The sequence below is a fragment of the Ammospiza nelsoni genome, chromosome 4 (genome assembly GCF_027579445.1).
Source record: "Ammospiza nelsoni isolate bAmmNel1 chromosome 4, bAmmNel1.pri, whole genome shotgun sequence".
Taxonomy (NCBI): Eukaryota; Metazoa; Chordata; class Aves; order Passeriformes; family Passerellidae; genus Ammospiza; species Ammospiza nelsoni.
The window spans coordinates 75,473,038-75,497,753 of NC_080636.1; the positions used below are offsets into that span (position 1 = coordinate 75,473,038).

Here is a 24,716-nt window from a genome sequence, read left to right on the forward strand (position 1 = left end):
CACAACACCAGCTCTTCCCCATTCCTCAGGGGTTACATCTCTCTTTTCTCATGTCTCTGACTATTTGTTATCATACTACAGCTAGGCCCAAGGACACACTGTCTAGCAGGTGCAGGACTTGGAATTAGCCACGGCCTTGTACTTTTCCAGTCTCTAGTCAGCTAAAATCCCAACACTTGTTCTCAGCTTTCTGCCCTGCAAGTCCTTCATTCCCTAACTTATGAAATCCTTGCTTTGCATCTATTTTCTGCTTCTCTTCCTTTGTTTTTGTCAGAATCAAAATAAGCCTATCACCCCAGCTCTCACTAGCCCCTGTGCTCTCCAACCTGAACAATTGTTTCTTATTGCTGCTTCTGAGGATGTTGGTGACAGAAGGAGCATGTGTTGTCTCCTTGGCAGTATTGATAAATCTGTTGCAGAACATACAGTAAGTCTGAAACATATCCTTAGAAATATCAGAAAGTTTCCCTAGGACTTCTACTGCTTTGAGTTCACTCCTCTGTCATAGACCAAAATCCCACTCATGGTATACACTGAGTGTCTTCTTGTGCTGAAAGGCATAGTGCCTGAGACCACAGAGTGCCAGCAATGCAGTGCTGACATCTCTTTTGGCAGTTCAGCAACTGAGGCCCATGCTCATCTAGAAATACATCATCTCGATGTAATGCTTAAAGAGCAGAGGAGTTCTGGTGTTTCTGAACTCTGCAGTGGTTTGAGGCATATGCTTGAGACACTTGGGTTTCAGCAGGCCACATACATCCAGTGGGAGCCAAAAGCTGTGCAGTGGTTGTGGTCACAGCGTTAAGTGCACACCAGCACAGTTCTGCTGTGCAGAAATGGTGCCTGTTTTGGAGCTGGATAGTGTAAGGTCTGTTTGCAGAGTGGCCTAAGAAAATGCACACAAAGTCTCCCATGTAGACACATAAACCTTCTGAGTGAATCTCTGTTTAAAAAGCCACTTTCTTTTTAGGCCTTTCAGGTTAACTTCCAGTAGCTGATCTTGAAGTCTGTCCCCTAGAATGTGAATGAGCCAGGCTCTCTCCTGTTGATTCTCAGTACATTATTTTTTCTTGGTTTTGCCCTTGAGGTTTTTTTGATGAGCAATGAGGTCTTGACCACTCAGCAGAATGGGATATGATCTCATTTATACTGCTGTATCTTCTGGCTTAGATTCAAAGGTGTTATTAGAAGGCAGGACTTGGGGCACTGCGGTTGATCTAGATTTATGTTAGAGTACAGTGTATGAAAATCTGATCTATTTTATTTAAGAGTCATAAAATACTGACATTAGCCTTAGTAATTTGAGAATATTTGAGTTTGTGTGATTTTTTGATAGAAATGTCTATACTCTCAGTTATACATAGGCGTTTTCCCTTTCTCCTCTGAACTTCTCCCTTGAGTAATGTGCTGTAAAATATTTCTTAAGCTGCTTGAGAAAACCAGTTTTTAATCTTAAGAAGCAATTCCTTTGGAGTTTAAGAAAATTCAACACTGAGTTACATTAATATAAATCTAGGTTACCTTTACTGTTTTCTGTTACCTGCATTGTAATGATATAACCAAAGGCAAAACCATTTCTGAAACATTTTTGGAAGTAAATTTTAACTTCTCCCAGAACACTATTTTATACATGGTTGTTAGCACATAATCATGTTATACAATGCTCTGATAGGGACATCACGGATTTTCCCTGGCTTGCACACTATCTTTTTGCCCAAAATTAAAACATATATGTGATTTATGCTAGAAAATATATTGAGAAATGCTACACACCACAAATGAGTGTATGTGTTGGAAAGGCACTTTACCTCATTTTTCCTTTTCATCCTACCTGAGAATCCTGGACATCTTTAAAGCTGCCCTGGTGAGCTTTCCTTCAACCTTCCCACTTTTTCCACATTGCTTATTTGTGTTTAATAGCCATGAATGCTATGCAGTGTCATAAAGGCCGAACATTGTTTGCTCAGCCAGAACCCGGAATACATTTAACAACACATTGGAAATGAAGTCATATCAATTCAAATGTTTAGCAGCTATGCATATTAAATGGCTGTTAGTAGAATCATCAAAATCAATACTTCATTTGTGTCTCAGGATGTGACTGCACCGTAGTTTCATTCATTCCTTGTCTAATTATCCCTAATCTGCTCCTCCACATGCTCAGCAAGTGAAGCAATTGAGATAATAAAGTTGTGTTAAGGCGACCCTGGCAATAATGCAAGCGTTCTGGATAATGTAAGAATTTTGTTCATTTTGTTGCTTAGTAACAAAAATACTGCAAATAGGTTGTTGTGTGGAAAAAAAGTTGAATTTTTAGTCAGGTATTCATATTTATAGCTCATGATTAATGTTACTGCTCAGTTTTGACAAGACACTGTGTTTAGGTTTCGAATCTACAGTAAATAAGAACTGGAAAAGCCACTTGGCTTGAAATGGTATTTTTGTATTTCTTCATTAAGATCCTAAAGTAAGTGGCAAACAGGGTTTTGTTTCAGAGTGAAATTATTATAAATTTTATATATATGTTTTTTTCTTCCCTGTAGGAAACCCAAAGTACAGTTTTAAAAACTTCTGCTGGTATTTTCTTAGGCTAAGCAGGAGACTGTCTAATTGGTGTGAATTCTGGCAAGAGAGGTCTGTAGAGCATGAGAGCATGATAGAGTAAGTGCATATGCATAACTTTCTATATCATGAGAATATCCACAAACTGTGTGAGACCACCTTTATTTGTCCTTGGGTCCCTCATGCTGCATACAGAGTAGGCACAGGAGTAAGTAGTTTTGTACAAATAGATTTTTTTTGCTTCTTTGTATGATGGGAGAGGTTTTTGCAAACCAGTGAAAATCTCAAAAATGTGCTGTTGGACCTCAGCTGCAGTTTTGTTGAGAAGAGCCTAGGACAGTGTTTCAGTAAGAGACTAGAGCAGGCAGTACTAATTACAACAGATTAAAACAATTCTTTACATAATAAGAATAATATTTTTTTAGAATACTACTAGCCTATTATGTACGTGAGTTTATGTGTGCATTTATTTTACAGCCTTGACCTTACAAGACAAAATCAATTTCTGAAGTGTGATACTGTTTTCTGTACTTAGTGGAATGGCCAATGGTAGAGCATATATCCCCTTGACCCATAAGAATTATTGCAGGGTATGTTTGTGTAAAAGATCTGAAATGTGAATAAGGAGGTAGAAATCTTTGTCTTGAGTTGTAGGAGGTTTGCTGTTGACCTCAGTAAAATGACTTTACATGAGATTTGAGAGTTTCAGACAATTTCCCCCACGTAAACAGCGTTATGAGAAGCTTGTAGTGGATTTGTGAGTTTTTCCATTATAAATGACTGGGCTGGAGATCATTTTCAGCATGTGTAGTTCTTCTTGGGCCAAAAGTATGTCTGAGTCGTTTGCTGTTGCTACTCATCCCAAAGTAGCTTAGTGCAACATATTTTCAAGTTGTTTCAGTAGCCTTAGAATTACAGAATCATCAAAGCTGGAATAAGTCTTCAAGATCCTTGAGGCCAGCTGCCAACCCAACACCACCATAATCACCCTTAAACCACATCCCCAAATGCCAGACACCTCTTGAACACCTCCAGAGACACTGACTCCACCATCTCCCAAGCAGCTTATTTCAATGACAAACCACTGTTTCAATGAACTTTTTTGTTTCCTAATATCTAATCTGAACCTCACCTGGGTCAATTTAAGGCTGTTTCCTCTTGTCCTTTCTCTTGAGACATAGCAGAAGAGAACCTCACCTCATTACAACCTCCTTTCAGCAGAGAGCAGCAGGGCCCTCCAGCTCCCTCAGTCACTCCTCACTGGACTTGTGCTCCAGACCCTTCACCAGCTCCATTGCCCTTCTCTGGACACACTCCAGCACTTCAATGTCCTTTTTGAATGGAGGGGCCCAAAACTGAGCATTTTAAATAATACTATTTATTTCCATTTTATTTCTAATAGTTGTAAAATAATTATAGTACAAAACTTCAGTAGGAGCCAAAGCAAACTTTAGATTATTGTCTTTCAAGACATCCTGCATTAGTTATGACAGCAAAGTGTAGATAGTATTGATCTTGAATGTAAACTGTCTTTCTGTAAAAGGCAAAACATTTCAAAGCTGCTGAGTTCCTTCAGCATTTCTGGGAAGTCCAAATTATTAGTGGCTGCAGTAAAAGCTCAGAATGTTTGCTCTTTCCTAAAGGTCAGTCCAAAATAATTATTATAGAGAAACTAGTGCTATTGAAAAAAAGAAGAGACATATTTTTGTAGAATAGGCATTATCAGCATTATTCCAGGGCTTCCTGCCTTACCAAGAACTCAGTTATGATTAAATTTTCATAATTTTGCAGTTTTAGAAAAAATCCTTAATTATTAAACATTACAATTCTTGTAACAAATTGTTGAATTTTCCTGTTTTGTGTGAGAGGTCCATTGCTGGAGGACTAAAACTCAAGGTTTCACACATGGGTAAATCTTAAGCATTCAGAGTGAATCCCAAAAGCCACCTTCTTATTTGGTTTTCAAATAAGGTGTTGGATCACATTGAGTTTCTTCAGTGTGGACGTGTAATTTTAGTTTAACAGTAAGGTGTGTTAAAGCACAGGTAAAATGTTTAGTCTTGCACTTTAAATATCAGAAGCTATAAAAACATCCTTTCTGTGATGGCATATGAAATGCAGCTATGTACTATTTTGTTGCAATTTTTCTCAAAACTTGCTGAATAGTTTTTGATCGCCACAACTTGGTTATGGTCAGCCAGAGAAAAAGGAAATATTTCTGTTAATTTTCTATCTCTTTCCCCTGTTTTTGCCGCTGAATAAGTGCCAACAAAATACGCTTTACTGGCTGGTATCTTAACAATCTGTAAACAGTTCCAGAGAAAGATTTCCACGATGTCACTCAGAGTGATAATAATCTCAGTAACACATGCAGCTAGCTTGGAAGCTGATGATAAATTCTGAATGTCATGAGTCATGAAGTGATAATTATCACTTCTAATGAAGAGAATCTTCTAAGATTTTGCTTGGGATGTGCAGATTAACATTCCTCTTTTGAGATCTGTGAATGTTATAGATCACTTATCTTCTTGTATGTTTTGCCAGCGATGAACTTCTTCCATAACATTAGTATTACTGGATTGTATTATCCAGTAACATTTGCAAACTTACTTGAAAAATTACAAAGCCTTTTCTGAACATGCTGAACATTTCTGACCATAGTATATCCTCACAGTCTTCATCTGCCTGAAGCTGTGGGTGTGCACACGTTATTTCTACTTGTTATCTGCAAAGCAGCCTGCAAAACATTTGCATATGAAGGAACATGAGACTTTTAGTAACTACCAATGACCAAAATGTTTTGTTCATAAAGGAAGATAACTCTAAAGCATAGAATGTCAGAATGTCATAATGCAATCAAATTAACAGCAATACTCAAACTTCTGAGTTTGCTCACCCCTTTCCTCCTTATCTGATTTACTGTGCTTTGGTTAGTCAGTACTCATGCACTGGTTTTAAGCCATTGCACAGTGATGAATATTGCTCACTAATTGTATACCATTCAATTTTTCAGCTAGGTTTTACAAATGAACTTGCTGAAGAAAAATAGCAGGAAGTGAGGTTAGAATATTTTTACCTCGTACGCTTTTTTTGTTATTAATGAGTTTTAAAAGTATTTCAGTACTTATCTCTCATTGTTACCAAGGACTGCTCAATGCTTGAAGGGCTTTAGGATTCTGGCCATTACATTAAAATTAGTTTATCTGACATGGTTATTTCTTGTTAAAGGATTTTCTACATTTAGTTTAGGCATATTTTTTTATTGAGGACTCATGACTGTAAGCAATGAAACTTTTCTAAAAGCACCTGAATGACTACCATTAATTCCTCTCACTTCAGATAAAACAGCAGAGGGACCTTCAGAAATTAAATAAATGGCAGCTCTTTTCCTAGTGCTCTGCAACATGTGGCTGAACTGGGAAAATTTTACATTATGTAGAAAAATCTTCCTGCCTAATGTGTGCAATTCATAGCTGTCTGAAGGTTTTAATGTGAGGAATTGTTGCTAAAGCGTATCTTCATAACTTATCCTTGCACAGATGAATTGTGCAAAGTAAAAAGAACATGAATCTTTCAGTGAGGTCCTTTTGAAAGCAGCCTTTGCAGTTTTCCCTCAGCAGGAACATTTATAGGATCTCGATTATACTTGGGGAGAAATTTTTCAGTTCTAAAAGGCAGTAATTGAATTGCTGCCACAGGGCAAACCATTGCAGGCTTCCTGTGAGCGCTGATCTGTGGGAAGAGCAGTCGCAGTTCTCCAGCTGTACATTGTCCTGCAGAAATGTTGGATTCAAGAGCAGGTGTTCCTGTGACAGTGACAGGGGAAAATGCAGAAACCAGGTAGAAGGCAAGTCATTTGAATGACATGAAAACTGAGGAAATGTAGATCAGTGATATAGAAAAAATAAAATTAGAAAAAAAAAATCCAAAGCCTAGACACATGTATTTATGATTGGTGATAATGCTGTGTTGTTTCTTTGTATAACACAAAGAAAACAAATAAACAAGTCATTCTTTATATAGAATTTTCATGACTGATGACAGAAAAATCTGAGAGAAATGATACTGTGAATCAGATGACTATTTGTGCTTTGTTATATTAGCTGAAGTTTTCCAGGAGAAATCCAGTGCAAGCTAACCTTTTTTAAAACTATATATATTCACTTCGGGTTTGTTTTCAGAAAAAAATCAGAACGTTCATAAAAATTAATTGGGTGTTTAAAAGTGCATGTGGCATTACTATGAAATATTAAAAGGTAAAAAAAGTTCAGGAGAGTCTTTTTAGTAAGTCTTACATGACATGCAATACATGATGTTATTCCAGTGCTGAATAACTAAGTGTTTCACAAAGTTACCAATAGTAACCATTCTCTGTTTTTACTGAGGCAATCGCCTTTTCACTCAGAAATATGAAAAGGAAATTAATTTTAGCTTATAATAATGAAAAATAACTACTGTTGTCTTTTTTTCCCTAAAACAGTGCCCACAGTCTAATTTTTTTCTTTAATTTCATGTATACATATCTATAATGGCAATAATGTAGAATGTATGGCAATGTATGAATACATGTTTAACTGACTTGAAAATTCCTCTCCATTTTTTTTGCAATGAATCCACTTTTGCTCAGCAAGAGAGACTATGAAGAAATGTCAAGCCTATAGAAAAAAACAAGACTAAATTAATCAGAAGCATACAATAGATTCAGAGTTCCACTTATTCCCTACAGATATGTTCAAAACATAGGTGAAGTTTGGGAAAAACAAGCAAATTGGGCTTCACTGAAACAAGAAATGAAAATGTCTGTAGCCTAACAATTAATTTGGTGAAAACTCCAAAGTGAACAGAAATGCTTAGAAAAACTCAGTCTCGGTAATAAATTGGCTCCTACCAAATAAATAGCCCTGAGTTTGAGTTGAGTGTTTGGTCTCTGCTTTAGCCACCTGAGATGGTGATTTGTTCACTTTTGCTGTCTAACCAGTCTCCAGAGTGAGACGGGAGCTTCTCAGAGAGTGAGTTTCCCATGTGCTGTCAGCTCCCACCCCGATGTGTATCCACACACAGGCAGAGTGTCTCTATTGCTACTTGGGGGCAATGCCTTGAAGGCTTTGTGCTGCCCTGTGCGCTCCTTAGGCTACGCTGGCTCACTGCAGGCAGAAACTTCCCTGCTACACCAGCAGCTCTTAAAGCTCCTCTTGGTAGTGACCTTGCGCCCTTTGCAGTGCCCAGAAATGAGATCCAGGAAAAGTGAGACGAGACAGGGACTCAGCTGGGGTCCCACAGCCCCCTGGCAGCCCTGGTGAGCTGCAGCTGTCAGAGAGTTTGTGCCTGGCTGGCTGAGGTTAAGTGAAGCTCATTTGAGCCATCAAATGTGGAGATGGCTTCATATTTTTATACCTACCTCCTATTCTTTGTATAAGTTTTCCCTGTGTAGTTCACAAATTATCTGTGTTATATGGAAATCCTTTTCAGAAGACCTTGGCTTTAAACGAAGTGCATTTTCATAAATTTGATAAATGTAAAAAGCAATTGCTTGAGCGTGCAAAGCTTCCTCAGTCTTATGGCAGATACTGAATCTTACATTAACAAGCCCTAAGTCCCCTGGTAAACTGTTGTCTGATGAAACAGATAGCTCTGGTGTTTGGAGGCTGCAAAGGGCCTTAAAAGTAAAAACAATATTGACATTGACGAATAGATGAAATACTGGCCTTGCTGACTTAGTTGCTTTCAAGGTGTTCTGCAGAGTTTTGCTGGAGTAGTCGCTAAACAAAACACACAGTAGGGTTATTGAAACAAGATATTATAAGAAGTTTCTAGGACACGTTCAAAGGAAAGTGAAGTATTTTTGATGTTCTCACATTCTTTGAGATCCTTCAAAAAGCATGGTATAAGTGTGCTGTTATATACATACAATTTATATACAATTTCGGGAAACGAAGGAGCACGCATTTGTATCCAAGAATTAAAATGTACTGTTGATCTAATGCTTTAATTGCCTAATCAAGATATCACAGTCAGTTAACTTGGTGCAATTTAAACTGTATTTACACTTATGTAAATTATCTAATTATTCCTTGTTGTTATTAATGATGCTACTGAAGTAGTTTTAAGCCAGCATCTTATTATCTACCCTTTTCTCTGGTGATATGCTCACCCTCCTTATGTGCTGCTCCACTGAGTTAAGTTTTTGCCATCAGGAGCACAAAGTAGGGGATGAGGATTTTTTCCCTCCAGGCCTGATTTGTTAGGTTCTTTAATCCTTCCCTGTAGATGCTATGATTTCCTTTTAGGGAGAGAACCATGCAGCTACACACAGCTAAACAAAATGCCACAGGAAAACCAAAACAAGAACAGATAGTGTAACTAAAGCTTAGAAACACAGAATAAGCAGCAGCCAATTTCCCACCAGTAACTGTGGTATTAGAGCTAGGGCATACTGGACAATAATCATCAGCTCTTTAAGCAAGTTGCAGGTATGGTCTATGTTTCTTATGTATTTTACAGAGACAGAAAATCAAGATAGAATAAGTTCAAGACACAGCACAAGTCCCATGTCCTGATGTGTTTAATTTTTTTTTATAAAAACTGAGTTCCATTGCTAGTAATTGGCCATGCCACACTGAGTGGTCCAGAGAACTTCAACCTAAATGAGTCCTTCAATCCTTATTTCCCTTGGAACTGAAATTTTCACTTGCGTAAAACTTACTTTAAAAAAGTTGTCTGGTAATCTTAATAAATGAAGCACATCACCTTCATACCAAGGGAAATCTCCTGTTAAGGGAGTCTCTTATCCTAAAGAGAATTTCCTCATGGCAACCTGGACATGTGTCAGTGAAAGAAAGCAGGTAGCATGTTGTATCCTTCTTTTGAACATCTCCAGCTGTTCTTTTGGAAATTGGGTTCTTTTTTCTGAGTTTTAAGTATTTCCCCTTTGGCTCCAAGCTGCCAAATGAACCAAATTACAGGATGTACTACTAAAATACAGTGTGCTCTTTACAGCAGCACTAAAAGCCCAGCCCTACAGCAGAATAATAGTCTGGTATGAATAGAAGCCATATCCATATCAGAATATTGGTAGCTATTTTTATTTCACCTTTTACTGATGCGGTATCTGCTGGTTTGGGTTTTATAGTGCTCCTGTATTCAGCTTTGCCCACTGTTAGTTTCATTAACTCTTCTGTTATTTTTCTGTTGCTCTTACTTCCTTTCAGATGCTCCCAAGAAAATATGAACGCAGAAACATTACTCTAGAAAGAATTCAGAGCTCCAGCTCTCAGGTAGCCTTAAAATTAGGCTAAACACATTTCTTTGTGTTTAAGTGCTGCCACAGTTTACATTCCAGAGTCTGATAAGCATCTACCACTCCAGATAATGATAAATAGATCTAGGAATGTCTTAGGTAATAAAAAAATTTAGAAAATTTGGAAAATAATATTTTTTTCAATTTTTCAATAATTTCTAAAAAATTCACTACATGAGAACAGTTACAAAACTGGTACATGGGTCAATGGTGGCAGTTTCTCTGTTTGCTTGTCTGTGCTTCTGCCTGTACCTATTCCATTTGTTTCCTAATTGTTCTACTTGGGCCTAAGCTATGCCCTCACAAGAAGCAGAAAAGAAGCAAACCTTAGGTAATAAGTTATTAAAAAACAAACAAAACCTGAAAAAAAAAGAGATATGTGGTTACAATATTTCCATGGGAAAAAAATTATCACCTCTACAGTCCAAACTACAGCTAAATGCAAAAATACATGAGTTTTTCCCAGGAAAGCCCGTTCTGGAGCTGCCATGGAGATGAGTAAGTTGATTTTTGGAAAGATACTGCTGCTTGTGTAATTCTGAGTAGCTGGAGGAAGTTATCTGTAGGTAGCACAGTACATCTCTTGAAATGTGACTCACACAATGAAAAGTTTTTCCAAGGAGAACATTTTCTGCCCTGATTTATTTTTGCATTGCACTTAGCTTGCTTACAACAGTAAATCTTCACATGACTGATTTTCAACTGTGCAGAGGACACATAGATTAAAAAAAAAAATTACAGGGAATGGCAGTAACTTTCCCACTCCTTTTGTTGCACCTTTTTGTAAAAAGCAAAACCTTGGTCTGCTAAAGGTGGGAAACCTCACACCAGCACAAAACTGGGGAGAAGTGTAAGTGGCACACGGTGTGTGAACCACACTTCCAGTTCATTGAAAAGATGGTGATGAGGGGAAGATTCATAGAGTTCTGGTCAGGACCAGTGGAACTTCTTGGATCAGTCAAGATAAGGACAGTCTACTGAATACTCAGTAAAAAGTGCTTTAAAATGAAAATTATATAATCTTTTGTTTTCCTATTCAGATATTACTTAAATTCAGGTATTTCTATTGTAGATTTAACGGGTAATTTTTTATATGTCGAGGAAATATCAAGGAAATATGAAATACAAAGGTTATGTTCTCTATTAAATCCATAATCTGCAAGTTTTTTTAACAGTAATATAGGTGTGACAGTTGTGTTCAGAATTACAGCATTTTGTCCATCTTTAAGGATCAGTAAAATGCTGTAAAGCAGATATAACCATTCCAGTTTTGAAATAGCTTTACACTTTCTAAGAGCAAGAAGCCATGTCCATGGCAATGATTTATTTCTCACTTGATAATGGCTAGTCCATTAATCCTTTACTTATGAAAGATACGAAAATATCACTAGGACAATACTTTGTGTTTATCCAAATAAAATGTATAGCCAGATGTACCAAGCCTTGTGTTTGAATCTGGATTCATGTGACTATCTATAGGAAGATGAAACAAGCCTAAAGCTCTGTTTTCCAGAGAGATTAGGAATAGTCCATGCCTTATTCCTTGTACCCACAGGTTACTATATTACCATGAACTTCGTTGCCATGTAAAGTAAAAAATACTAGGCTATATCCTTTGTCTTTTGATGCTGCAAGACAGGCAGCTGTTTGGGTGAGGGAGAGCAGTGGAGGAGTATTCAAAATAATATGTATAGAAATGTATGGGCGTAGTCTGAGCCTAATGCCTTTGTCATTGCAAGAAAGCTGCCTGGAGCTTGGATCTACTAGTTAATATTCAATACAATATTTATTTATTTAGTTAGTTAACCTTTAGGTCTTAGATGTTCATTTAATATTCAGTATGTCTTTCTCTTTCTTACCCTTAATGAGGCAACCTGCCAGACTAAAGAGAATGTGAAGAGCATTAGTGATCCTGCAGAACAGTTGTGACAACTGAGAGAGATAGGAAAAGACAGGTTGGTTCAATGTTTAAAACAAAGAGAGAAAAACATTACAAAGAAAAAAAAAAGAAAAAACTCAATGTCTCCCTTTCTAAAGCTTGATTTATGTAGCAGCTCATTTATTTATTCTTTTTCTTGTTTTAAATAAAAAGTGAAAAGCTGATCATATATCCATGATAAAACATGGTGTTCTTGTTTGATTAATAGCTCACAGTGATGTTAGAAGATGCCTAATTATGCATCAGTGTTTGCCTCATTATGTAGAGGAACATCATCATAGCAGAGAATCTGTGAACAGAGAATGGTTTCCTTTTTGATAATTAATTCTCATGCTTCAAAGTATGTAACCAAAACAACTCTTTCACTGTAAGATTTCAATAGACCTAATTTTGGAAGCAAACTGTTTGTCTCAAATAATGAAATGGAGTAAACAAGGTACCTGACCTAATCTAAAAAACATTACTTAAATTGGTTGCTTTTCTTTGCCAGTAGTTTGTCAGAGAATTTCCATGAACTGCAGCTTTCTGAAAACCTCTTCAGCAATAATAACTCCATCTTCTTTCACTGTGCTCCTCGACATAGCAGTGAGTGCAAAGGTTATGCAACTAACAGGGCTAACTTCTGCAGTTAAATGATTGAAGCAGTTTTGAGAACTACAGCTGTAGCTTGATAAAAACCAGAAACTTTTTCATTTTAAAGTATCAGAAGAAGAGTTGTATTTCCACTCTGGACAAAATTGAAAAAGGAAAAACTCTTGAAATAGCAGCTACAAGAAGAAAATGTTTGGGTGATGAAATGCAGCAATTGAGAGAAGGAACTGGATTCTTGCTTCATCAATAAGTGTTCCTGGATCTTATAAAGGTCTGCATTCCGCCTGTAAAAAAAAGTCTAATATTGCCAGGTGCTTTGTTATAGGAAATATAACTCAGGCAATACAAAGGATAATTAGAAGTGTATACTCCATGCTTTTAGCATTTGCACTGCTAGGAATTTGAGGCTTCTTTCAGTAGGTCAGAGAAACCTCATTGAGCATCTACATATTTCATCCTGTTGCACTATGCAGAGCACAGGTAAATTCATCACTCCACCGGAAAGATTTGGTACCTCAGAACTCCAGTTCCTCTGTCAGAGAGGGCATTTTTAAAAAGAAAAATATCAGTACAAAAGTTGGAAGACAACTTTGCTATATTCTTGATATAATATCACATTTCAAAGATAAGAAATAAGATATTGCCCACGATCTCTTTTGTGTTTTGAAATCTGAGTTTCAAAGTATATTTCAAGGGCTTCTCTTATTTACATCAAAAGTCCTGTGCACTCAGGGAAAAAACCTCAGTGAATTCTTGAGGAAAAGGACTCACTTCAAGCTCTATTTAGGACCAACCAGCCTGTGATGGTTAGCACATAGAATGGAAAAGAGCTACAGAAGTACCACGCTTTCAATTAGTCAGGAGTATATTCAAAGATTCTGTGAGTAGATGGCCATATTCCAATACCTTCAGATGAGTCAAGCCTAAGGTTTGCAACACTTTAGAATGCCAGTAGAATTACTCTGGGAAATAAGTGTTCCATGTAGGGAGCTGTACCCGAATCTGATGCCACTTAAAAAGTAATTATGTGTGTTCTGTGACTCCTATTTCCAGTGCTCCCAAGAACCAGTGTTACTGTCCTCTGCAAATATAAGGCAAATACCATCCTCACAGTGGTGTTTTACCAGTTCTCCAATACAAACTGTCTTTGGCATTTGAGAGGTTAAAAAGAGTGAAGTCAGAGAAAACTGTTCTCTGGAGGCAGCACCTATTGCAAAAGTTAGTGATATATTTTGGAGGAAGAACTAAAAGTATGTCAAAGATAGTTTTAGGCAAAACAGAGAAAATGTCAGTCAAAATACAGGTCTCAAAATCTGCAAGGCTGTTTGCAGTGTTAAAAATACATTACAGAAGTGCTGCTTGACAGGTCATCATTTACGATTTTTAAGAATCAATATTGTCAGGATGCAAAATTGTGACTGTGAAAGAAAGAGGATAGCATGTGTGAGTAATGTATTGATCTCAAGGAAAGTTTATCTTTCATGGATTCACTTCCAAATAACCTTCTAATTGGCTTTGCAACCTGGAAGAAACCTCACAATAAACTTCCCTTGGGGACAAGTTACTGACTGTATAAATACCTCTGTAGTAAACAGACCTGTTAAAAACAATCACATCTTAATGCAGCAAGGTCACTCTTTTGACAGGTCTGTGCTGCATAATTGTGTTCAGAGAATGACCTATATGAAAAAATTCTTCCCAGTTTGGTTGAAGCTCATTCCATCAGCCATGCTGCTCTTGTGGTAAAGCAATTCCATGTTCTGTAAATGAAGGAACCTGCTATCAGCTGTAGGAAAGACATGCTGCCATACAGTGCCATTGAAAGTTTTAAGAGCTATCTCATAAAATTGGCAGTTGGAATAAATACATTAAAAAATTCTTTCATAGTTTCCTTATAAGGAAGGAAAACTTGGAGCTGTGTCAGTACTACTAACCAGCTATCAAGCCTGCCCTAGATGCTAAGGAGGCAGTTTGATGTACTGTGCTGCACTACTGCAGCCTAAAAATGAAATCCTTCGCTTCTTTTCCTGTTCAAAAACCTGAATGAAAAAGTACCTCAAGAGTTTAATGATGCTTCCATGACATCTGTGTAAGCAGTCACCACAGCTCATATCAAGGTGTTCAATTACTTGAACACTCATCTTGTTGACAAAGACACTTCTCTGCTGGTGACAGAATGACTGGTAAGTCACAATTATGTGGGCTCAGGGAAGTGGAACAAAGGAGTACCAGGATCTTTGAATGTCTCTATCATTGGAGAAGTCTCAGCAAATGCAGCTTGTCTCACAGATTCTGCAGTCCCCATCACTCCTTTCATGACTATATGAAAGCCCATGTGCAACAAAACAGATTTGTTTACCCTAAGTCTATCCTGAATGAAATCAAGCTGTATTCATGTGCTCTGTTTAGCCTCTTGCTCTTAGTAATGCTGACCTTTCCAGGTTGTAGCAAAAGAATGTGCATTTACTATGTAGTTTGGAGATTCTTTCAACTTTAACAGGCTGTAGTTGAAATTGAACATCAAAATGAGGGTGCTGTCTGGGAGTTCATAGTCCTTGAAGTGCAAGGAATGAACAGAACAATTGCACATTCAGGATACTCTCCACAGCCGTGTAGTATATCATGCAAGGACTTTGAGTCATTATTAACATCAGAAAAAGAAACTGCATTTTATCTTGACTCATTATTAATATGAGAAAAAAGAGATTGCATTTTAGCTTGCCTCAAGCCAGTTAACCCAAACATCACAGCCAAAACAAGTTTCTGAGTGTCACAAGTCTCTGTAAGCAGTGCTACTTCCAGATCAGCAATAAATACACGGTGATCTCAAGTGATCATAGTCTTAGGTGTGCAAAACTGTTTGGAAAGAGCGGGCAAAGCTTTTTGGAAAGAATGCGTTATCTAGGGCTAAAATAAGATGGTTCTTAGAATATTGCTATTATTTTCTTTTATTTATCAGTCTGTATCAGAACTTACCATACCCAATAGTTTCCACACTACCTGTCTGCTTCTGGAACTTCTTGTTGTCTGGAATGGCTATGGATCAGATGCTAAAATCTGTTCAGCAGAAAACTTCCCCATCCTTCCTCCAGATTTCCTTAGTCAGGACTAATTGGCAGAACAGCTAGGGTAAATACTGAGATCAGGGTTATTCACTGATACCTGCATGATGAGACCGTGAGCCCTCAGCAAACATGTGTATGATACAAAAACAGAGAGACGAATTGACACATTAAATAGGAATCTCAAGGATCAGGCAAAAGAAATCTAATTAAGTTCAACAAGAAGTGATAGATTCTGCACCTAGGTGAATAACTCCATATGCCAGTAAAGATGCAAACTGGCTAGCTGGTGTGATGTAAGCACCTGCAGAGGTCATAGTGGGTACCAAGTGAATAGGAGAAAGTGTTCACCTTGTATCACCAGGAAGGCAAGCTGGATTGGGCTCTGCTAGGATGAGAGTAATCAGATAAAATGAAATTATGTTTTTTACACCGTTGGTTCTGCACAGAGCTGTAATTCTGCATCCAGTTTTGGGCTCTGCAATTCAAGAAGGACTACAGCTGGAGTCAGCTTAGCTGAGGACTGGCACGACTGTCATGGGCCAAAAGTATGTGACCTTTGAGAAGAGGCTGACAAACCTGGGCTTGTTTAGTCTGGCAAAGCAGTAGCTAAATGGTGATCTAACATCTGCCCACAGTAACTTGAAAGGGAATTGCAGAGATGGCAAAACTAAATTCCTCCCGATACTGGCAGATGGCATGAGGCAATAACCCCAGGATGCAGTTTGGAAGATTCAGTTTGGACTTTACAAAAGACTTATTCACAAGAGCAGTAGTACAGCAATGGATTAGTTTACCCAGAGTTATAACCAGGGGACTTGTCCTTCTTGTAGGCTTTGACTTGGCTATGAAAAGTAGCAGCTGACCTGTTATAGACTATGCAATCATTCTGTGTTTGACCAGCACTTCCAATCAACCTTCTGCAAATAAGAAGCTTAGAGGGAAACTAGAAGAAAGGAATATGATCTACTGAAATTCATAGACTCACCTTGTATTCTGTATTCAGACTGATTGTTTTTATGGTAACAGACATGCAGGCAGTGAAAGTAAAAAGAATGGCAATGCACTGGAGAGGGCTATTTTGTCAATTGCAGCAGAAAACAAGGAATAACTGAATAACCATAGGCCACTCAGTTTCCTTTATGTATTTTCTGTCAAGCTTAAGTCAGTCATCAAAAGATGAAGCTGTTCTGGGAAAAAGATATGCTCAAGGCTTCAGGAAACAAAAGGAGGATATCCTCACTAATTTTACCTGGGAAGATAATCCCATCTTGCAGGAAGGAACATAATAAAGTGATGGAGCTCTTCTCACTATGAGAGCCATGGAGGGTGCATGAGTGTACTTGCAGGTTTGTCTGTGCATATTGGCACAAAGCTCTTTGTTGCTGGCCAGAGAGTAAAAAAGATAGAGAAAAATCTTCTTGAGGTAGCCTCAAAGAAGCTGGCCTTGTGTACATTGCAAGGCAAAATAGCCATTTTACTGCTTTAGTTTTCACCAAGAGAAATGGTGGTTTGTGTATTGTTTTACTGAGCTAAGGCTGCAGACTACTATAATTTTGACCACATTGCTTCCTCCCATATTCCTGTGCTGAGATAACAGGAGAGGCCAATATACTTTTTCTATTACTGTAAGGGGTTTTTCTGGACTATTTTCATATGGTTCATGCTGGGAATTCCAGAGCATGGAAGTACATACCTCTCAGTCAATTCAGGTTAGAAATAAACAGATTTAGTTAAAATTGTTTATCCAGGCATTTAGCAGACTCTGTTGCTGCTCTTCAATATTTGATAATTTGCTGGTCAGTGATCCTTAACAGAAATTGCTAGTACTTTTTGTACTAGCAGAAATTTGAGGTGCTACAGATGTGGAGAAGGGCTCTGTTACAGGCAAAGATATGGGGTGGACTTGCCTGGCTGGACTGGAGTGGAGCTTAACAAAATACTTTATTTTCTTTGTATTTTCCTTCCTTTTTCATGGTCCATACTGTAGTCAAGCACATCCTGAAGACCAGCTCTAGCTTTCATGTAATCTTTTAAGTCTCCCTGACTCATTCTCAATAACCCTGGATGAACATTTCTTATCACATGGTAACATGGGTACTAATGTGATAATGAAATACTCTCTGTAAGCATCCCAACATGAGAGAAGAATTGAAGTTCTGCTTTTTACTACTACATGATTTTTTACCTCACAAAGACAGAACCCTGGTTTCCAATTTATTTCTGGGCACCAAATTAAGTAAACAGGTATTCTGCTTGAGTAGATCTTTAATTATTATGACTAAGCAATTGTGTCTCTGCTATTATTTTAGAAAAACTTCTCCAGACTTTAAATGAAGGCAGAGGAGGCCCATGCAGAGCAATTACAATGGAGAATTTGTTTACAGGCTGCCACTAGAAGAGACATAATGCTTCCCTTTATCATCACTTGTCAGAGCAGTGACAGCCTGTAAACAGCCTGCCCATGCATTATTCTTTATTTGTCACCCTTGTGCCAGCTCTTGCCCTAGCAGGTGCCTGGCATGTGTCAAACTTACGTTTCAGGGATTCATCTGATCAGCACTGGAAAGAAAAGTATGATCTATTTTCTTTTCAATTACGAATTAGATATTTGCTCCCATATCTAATGGAAGGGACTTTGGCTTCTTTATATGCAAAAAGTACCATTTACAGCTTCCTGTAGAATTTCAATACTGACTTCTCTCTCATGCCCAATTCTGAAAGTAGAATTTATGTAATTCTACTGAATATAAATTAAACCATCCTACCTCCCTGTTCTATTGTCCTGGCAAATCTGTTCAAATCTGATTACCTTTGGTAATGAATGGGCAGAATGTGCTGTCCTCTGGGCATTTAAATGTCTTTTTATTACAGGTTGCTTTCTATTTTACACACTGCATTATAATTTTTTTAAAATAATTTCTCTAGAATTATGTTTTTGTGCTAACATTGATTCATGCATGTTTACTTGTCTACTTGAGTTTGCTAAGTTGTAAATGTGTATGTGTAACATACAGGGTTTGTGTGTGAGATGCTTCTTCTGCAGGCAGTATTAGCAATAAAATAGTTGGGATCTGTGAGAAAATGCAGTTGTACTATAGGAAATAAAACATTTGGTGTTCTCTTCTGTGAGGGAAATTTATTGTGGAAAGGGGAAGTTTATTCTAATAGGTTTGGCAAAAGACAAGATTTAAAAAATCTAAATTTGTTAGTAATCACAAACACTGATATTATTTTTTAATCAAAATGAGTTTCTAAATGAAATCTATGTTTTTAGTATTTGTATTTATATTAGAAAATACTACATTTTTTTTAAAACTACTACTGTTCTACTGCCTCTGGCTGTTACTCTGTGTTTATTTTTGCTTTTAGAGATTGGTAAAATTTGAAACAGATAGTGCCTCAAGACGTTGTAGGACAAATTAGAGTATGAGATCACTTTTGTAATGATTTAAGTTTAAAAGATCCGTAGTTATGGATCCAAAAGGGAATTTGTTTCCTTCACCTTAAGGTATTTTCATTCTCACAACCATATTGGAGTTGGACATTGAACTTAAACACTTTGTGATGTTTTTATAATTATTTTAGTTTTTGAGATTTTTTTCCCAAATAAATTCCCAAACCACCTTCCTTGCCATATCTCAAGACTAAAGATACAGTAGGTGTTCTTGCAGGCCTCTCTTTGACTCTGTCATGACTTACTGTTAGGATATTACTAACATGTAACTGGTCTATAAAATGTAGATACCTTATGTCTCTCTATAATCTGCATGCTTTGGTTTGTATGTAGATCTGATCTTTTAATGTCACTTGCCTAACTAAGCTCTATAAAATTCACAATCCATTACTTTTGTTTTCTTCCTTACTCCTTCCAGATATGTCTAAATGAGGAGGCATTTAGAATTCTGTATAAAAAAGATGAGCAAATTTTATTTGTGTATTTCTGCTTTTTTTTCTACGCGTTCCTTAGCAACAAGGAGAAGATGATAAAATCATTCAGTCATTGGACTAATTAAATAGATGGCAATAATTTTGGGATATGTAATTCTGGCATCAAAAGATGTGCTGGATTTTTTGATGCAGTTCTTCACAAATCAGGTGATATGCTGTCTAAAATGCATGAAGAGCTATCTGAGAGAGAGGGAGGAAGGTGGTGCAGAGCTTTTGTTTGTTCCACAGAATTGCAGCCAAAGGGAAAAAAAAGTAAAATCTGAGAGACCTTTTTCCTGAGTTTGCAAGGAATCTAAAGCAATGAAAGAACGGTATGAACTACCATCAATTTAATAAATTTCAAGCTCCAATACAACTAATGACAATCAAATCATAATATTCAACTCTATTGTTATTTAACAATTGATGTAAGAACAGAAAAGAATGTATCATAATTTGATAGTTTACATCATCTGTCCCTGAAGTGTTTTCCTGAGAGGATAGGCACTCAGCTTCCAGAATTTGCTCGCTGAAGGATGTGGAAGGATGAAATTAATTCCTTTGCATGAGACTGAATTTCAGTGAATTAATTTGGCTCAAGACAAGTGATAACAATCAGGATGCATTAAAAGGGTGCATTTGTATTCGTTCATTCAAACAGCAGTGCTGGCCATGTTCAAACTGCCTGCTGTGAGGGCAGTAACCATTGTGACACCCAGCTAGTGCAGGCCAACTTGTGTGCCTGCAGGCCCCAGAGAGCCTGCCAGCACCACAGACAAGTTGGATTGTCCAGGTAAGGCTCCTGCTTCTCTTCATCAGAGAATGTAGGTGCTTTCTCGGTAGCTGCCTTCACCAACAAAGAGGGAAACTGCCTAAAAACAGGAAGGAGTAAAGCAATTGTGTCTGATATGTAATGAAATTCGGAGCCGTGTAGTAGCTGCACAACTCCTCGATCAACCAGAGTGTTACCAGTGAACCCATCTCTGAGGGTAGGCAGGTGATGGTGGGGGATTTGTGCCATAGCCAAGGCATTTAGCAGCTGCTTCCAGAGTTGAAGAGGTGAGTTCTGGCCGAGCAACCCAGTTCTTTTTTAGTGCTTTTTTAGTGCAATGTGCAGCAGTGTGGCCTTGCTCTTGGTGCTGGGTCCCTATGCACCATTCAGTGCAAACAAACTGAAGACCTGTGGATGGAAAAGGAGAAGGGTTAGGTGACCTTCGAGAACTGCAGGAAATTTCTGGTGTCTGAGGACTAACAGAACCTATGGTACCTAACCGATTAGATTTGATTTACTTTGGAAATATGTAATAACCTGTCACTTTGGAGCTTTTTCATTTTTCATGGCTATTAGATGATACAATTTACAATATAGAAAAAAATTCAGACTGACAGCCCTAACAGACTTTCTTATATTACCTGCAAGGTCTTTGTATCTTTGTTTTTAAGGTCTATTTCCCTTCTTCTGTATTTCTGTGCTATGGGAATAGTCTCAATGGAGTTCATAAAAACAGAAAAACAGTTCAATAAATATACACTTTAAACAGTTTTGCCTGTGGGCACAAAATGATCCAGGGCTTGAATAAACCTCAGTTCAGTCACAAAACTGAATTGTAGCTGTTAGCTAAAGTGAATCAGAGTAGCACACAGGCTTTGTCCTGTGAATATGATTGGTCATACAAAACCCACCTCTTAAGACTCAGAACATCTCTTGGCATTGTTACTGTTGGGATTTTATTGAGTGTAAATAGTGAAATGGGATAGGAAAAGAGATAATTCTTTTCTTCTTATTTAGGAATTTAAATGGGTATTCTACAGTAAGACACAGAGCAGAAGACAAAAACTTTCTATATTTATCTGAATGTCATTATTTATGTTATTGTCTCAGAATTGGCTTTCCTCACTTGACCTAATACTGCTCCTGGGCAGTACAATGAGCACAAGCCTCTCTCTTGACTCAGGATGTCTCCAAAATGTTGTGTTTCTCCTCTCAGAAGCCCCAACCTGTTCTGTAGTCATTGCAGTGGGATGTTCCCAGTCCCTCTTCTGTGCCAGTGTGCATCAGGACTCCTCAGTATAAAGGACCATCCTGTGTAGTACTCTTCCACTAAGTACACATCAGTGTTCTGCTTCTTCCTTATCTGCAGGTAGCTTTGGAAGGTTGTATGTGTTTGTCAGCTAGGAAAATAGCAAGATGAAAATAAACATGTGGAGGGAGCTCTATTTCACTGGAGCTTAATTTTATTTTTGCACAAAATTCTGTATTGTCTGTGCTGTGACTTACTTGCTCATTGCCTTAAATTTGCATTATATACTCCAGGATACTGCTAAATGGAAATCCTTTTGGCTAGTCCACAGCAAACTTCTTGCAATTTGTAATGGTGTAAGAACAGGAACAAGGCCTGTGCTGTCCATAAAAGTCCAAAGAATTAGTAGCTGATATCAGAAACAAGTATAACTTGACAAAGCCATTTCCATGAGACTCAGCTTGCAATCCTTAGCATCACTAAATGTAGCTTGTCAACTGTTTTAATTACTAGAGACTAAGCTTTTCCTCCCTTTTCCCCTGATGAATGAAATTATTGTATTTTTCCAAAGTAATGATTGGCAAGCTGAGGTGTTATAGCAAAGACAAAAGATCAGGACTTGTGTTTTAGATTTATTTAGGAAGAGGCAAAACTGCAGGGTGTTTTTTGTTGTTGGGTTTTTTTATGATTCTTAGTGTGCATTTCTTGTCAGAAGAAAAAATATTCCCAAAGATGATGTTTAGTGATACAAACAGAACCAGATTTTGCAGATCAGAGAACCTATCAACTACTCTGCATTTCAGCCTAATTTTATTAGCAAGTCAGCTGTCTGTGTGCTTCATGCTGGTATCTAACTATTAAGCTCTTTCTTCATGTCTGTTTCCCTTCCCATTACAAAAACAACCTCATTGTGCTAGTTTTATTTTTTAAATTTATTTCCATGCATAGTTCTTCACAATAAGTTGATATTGGAAACTTGTACATGGAAACGTGGAAATGTCACTGTTTATAAAATGACACGCCAGAATGTTTATGTGGCCCTGGGCTGCAGGAGCCAGAGAATGGATGAATATCCTGCAGCTGTTTTGGCCATTATACTGTGGATGGCAGGTTGCCAGCAACAACTGTGGCACAGTGTCAGTGCCTTCCTCTGTGTGATAAAAGAGAGAATATTTGCACTTTCTGAACCATCTCAGGAGGATTTATGGCAGAGTTTGGAGGACTTGAAGTGACTAAAGATGGAAGTAAATAAGCAGCTTGCAGGTTTTACACCAACCTGTCCTTCTGTTGGCTCCTCCAGGCCTGGCAGTGCTGATGGTTTCTTTGTCCTTCTTTCCAGAACATTTGAAAGAGAAGCTGGAGGAGTACATGGTCCGCTTTGCCAAGGTGAGGATCGTGCGCACCAAGAAGCGGGAAGGGCTCATTCGGACCAGGCTGCTGGGAGCCTCGCTGGCTAGAGGAGAGGTCCTGACATTCCTGGATTCCCACTGCGAGGTCAACGTGAACTGGCTGCCACCCTTGCTCAGTAAGTGCACGAGCATTCATCGGGCATTAAAATCAGAGTATAGAACCAGTAACTGAAGCTGTGTCCCACAGTAAGCTAGACAGACACTGTGTCAAAGTGTTTGGAGTTCTGCTGAAGTTCTGATCTGTCTCAAGTGTCAGTGTGAGCCAGAACTCCAAGAAACATGAGCGGCTGCATTTTGTTCCTTGAGACTAAAGAATTTGTAAAATCTCTCAGTAATTCTTCAGCATATAATAGTTACAATTTATTTTATTATTACTACTACTAAATACACTGCTATATCTAATATAATGCTATGTCCTTGCTAAAGACCTGAAAGGGTTTGTTATGCAGGTATTGTACTCCTTTCTAGTTTTCCCCATTGCATTAAAACAGTTTTCGCTGTAAATATATCCAAGGCCTCAGTGTTAATTCCAATAGCAATAGCATCCACAACAGGAGGCTCAGAAAGAATGATTTGCTATTGGCTGTTTTGCTGGATTCGAGCTGCAGCCAGCAAAGCTCTATTAGTTAAAGGAATGGAAGGAATCAGTTGTTGTAGTCTAAGATTTCACTTCTGGAAACAATGTTCTCTTTTCTACACACCATATACACATGCAAAGTATATATGCTTTGCAAAGTGAGTGCTTTTTGCTACAGTAACCGAAGAAAATTTCTGAGTTGCCTAATAAAGAAATTTGTATTCATTAAAAAAGTCTGCTGTAAGTACACAGAAGGTTATGGTTTTGCTAATTAATAGTTATTGTTCCTTGAATTCTGATGTTGGGACTCTTGGGCCACACAGTAAGCTGATAAAGCATTTGCAGCAACATGTGCATTCTTCTAATGAGCTATCAGTAGAGACCAAGAAAAATACTATTAACTAGTTTCTCTTCAGATCAGTAATAAGATAATGCACAAAATTCCAAATTTTTCTCCTTCTTAGCTTCCATATCAAATCATGCATATAGTTGTTCCCCTTGTTACCTCCTTGCCCTCAATCACATCTGCATTTTTAAAAATAACCTCCATGTCTTCATGTAAAGCAGAAATGTCATAAAGGAGCAGAGAGAAATCCAAGTTGAGGCCAGTTCCCCTTGTTCTATCACACAAGATAGTCGGTTTCTTCTCCTACAACTAGGAGGAGAAACCAACCCCACATCACCACAACCTCCTTTCAGGCAGTTGTAGAGAGGGATAAGGTCTTCCATGAGCCTTTTTTTCTCCAGGGTAAACCACTCCAGGTCCTTCAGTTGCTCCTAATAGGACTTGTGCTCCAGACCCTTCACCAACTCCATTATCCTTGTGTGAACTCTCTCCAGCCCCTCAATGTCCTTCCTGTGTTGAGGGGCCCAAAACTGGACACACGACTTGATGTGCAGCCTCACAAATGTCAAGGACAGAGGGACAATCCCTGCCCTGGTCCTGCTGGCCACTCTATTGCTGATACAGGCCAGGATGCCATTGCCTTTTTGGCCATCTGGGCACAGCTGGCTCAAGTTCAGCCACTGTCAGCCAGCAGCTCCCGGCCAGGCCCTTTTTCTCTGGGCAGCTTCCCAGATGTGCATCTGTAGGCCTGTAGCACTGCATGGGGTTGTTATGACCCAAGGGCCTCAATTCTTGATTCAGCCTGTCCAGATCCCTCTGAAGAGCCTTCCTGCCCTCCAGCAGATTGACAATCCTGTCCAACTTGGTGTCATCTGCAACCTGACTGAGGGTGCACTTCATCCCCTCATCTAGATCATCCAGAAAGATGTTAGAAAGTGCTGGCCCCAGTACCGATTTTGTGGGGAACAACACCTCCAATCTT

The 24,716-nt window shown here is 38.2% G+C and overlaps 1 protein-coding gene across 1 annotated transcript in view; it reads left to right on the top strand.

Annotated features, from left to right (window-relative positions):
- Positions 1-24,716, top strand: part of GALNTL6 (polypeptide N-acetylgalactosaminyltransferase like 6) — a 419,272-nt gene that overhangs the window by 323,023 nt on the left and 71,533 nt on the right. The window contains exon 5 of the mRNA XM_059470678.1: positions 22,742-22,927. Within this exon, the coding sequence (XP_059326661.1) occupies positions 22,742-22,927 (186 nt within the window). The remainder of the gene's footprint in view (positions 1-22,741; positions 22,928-24,716) is intronic.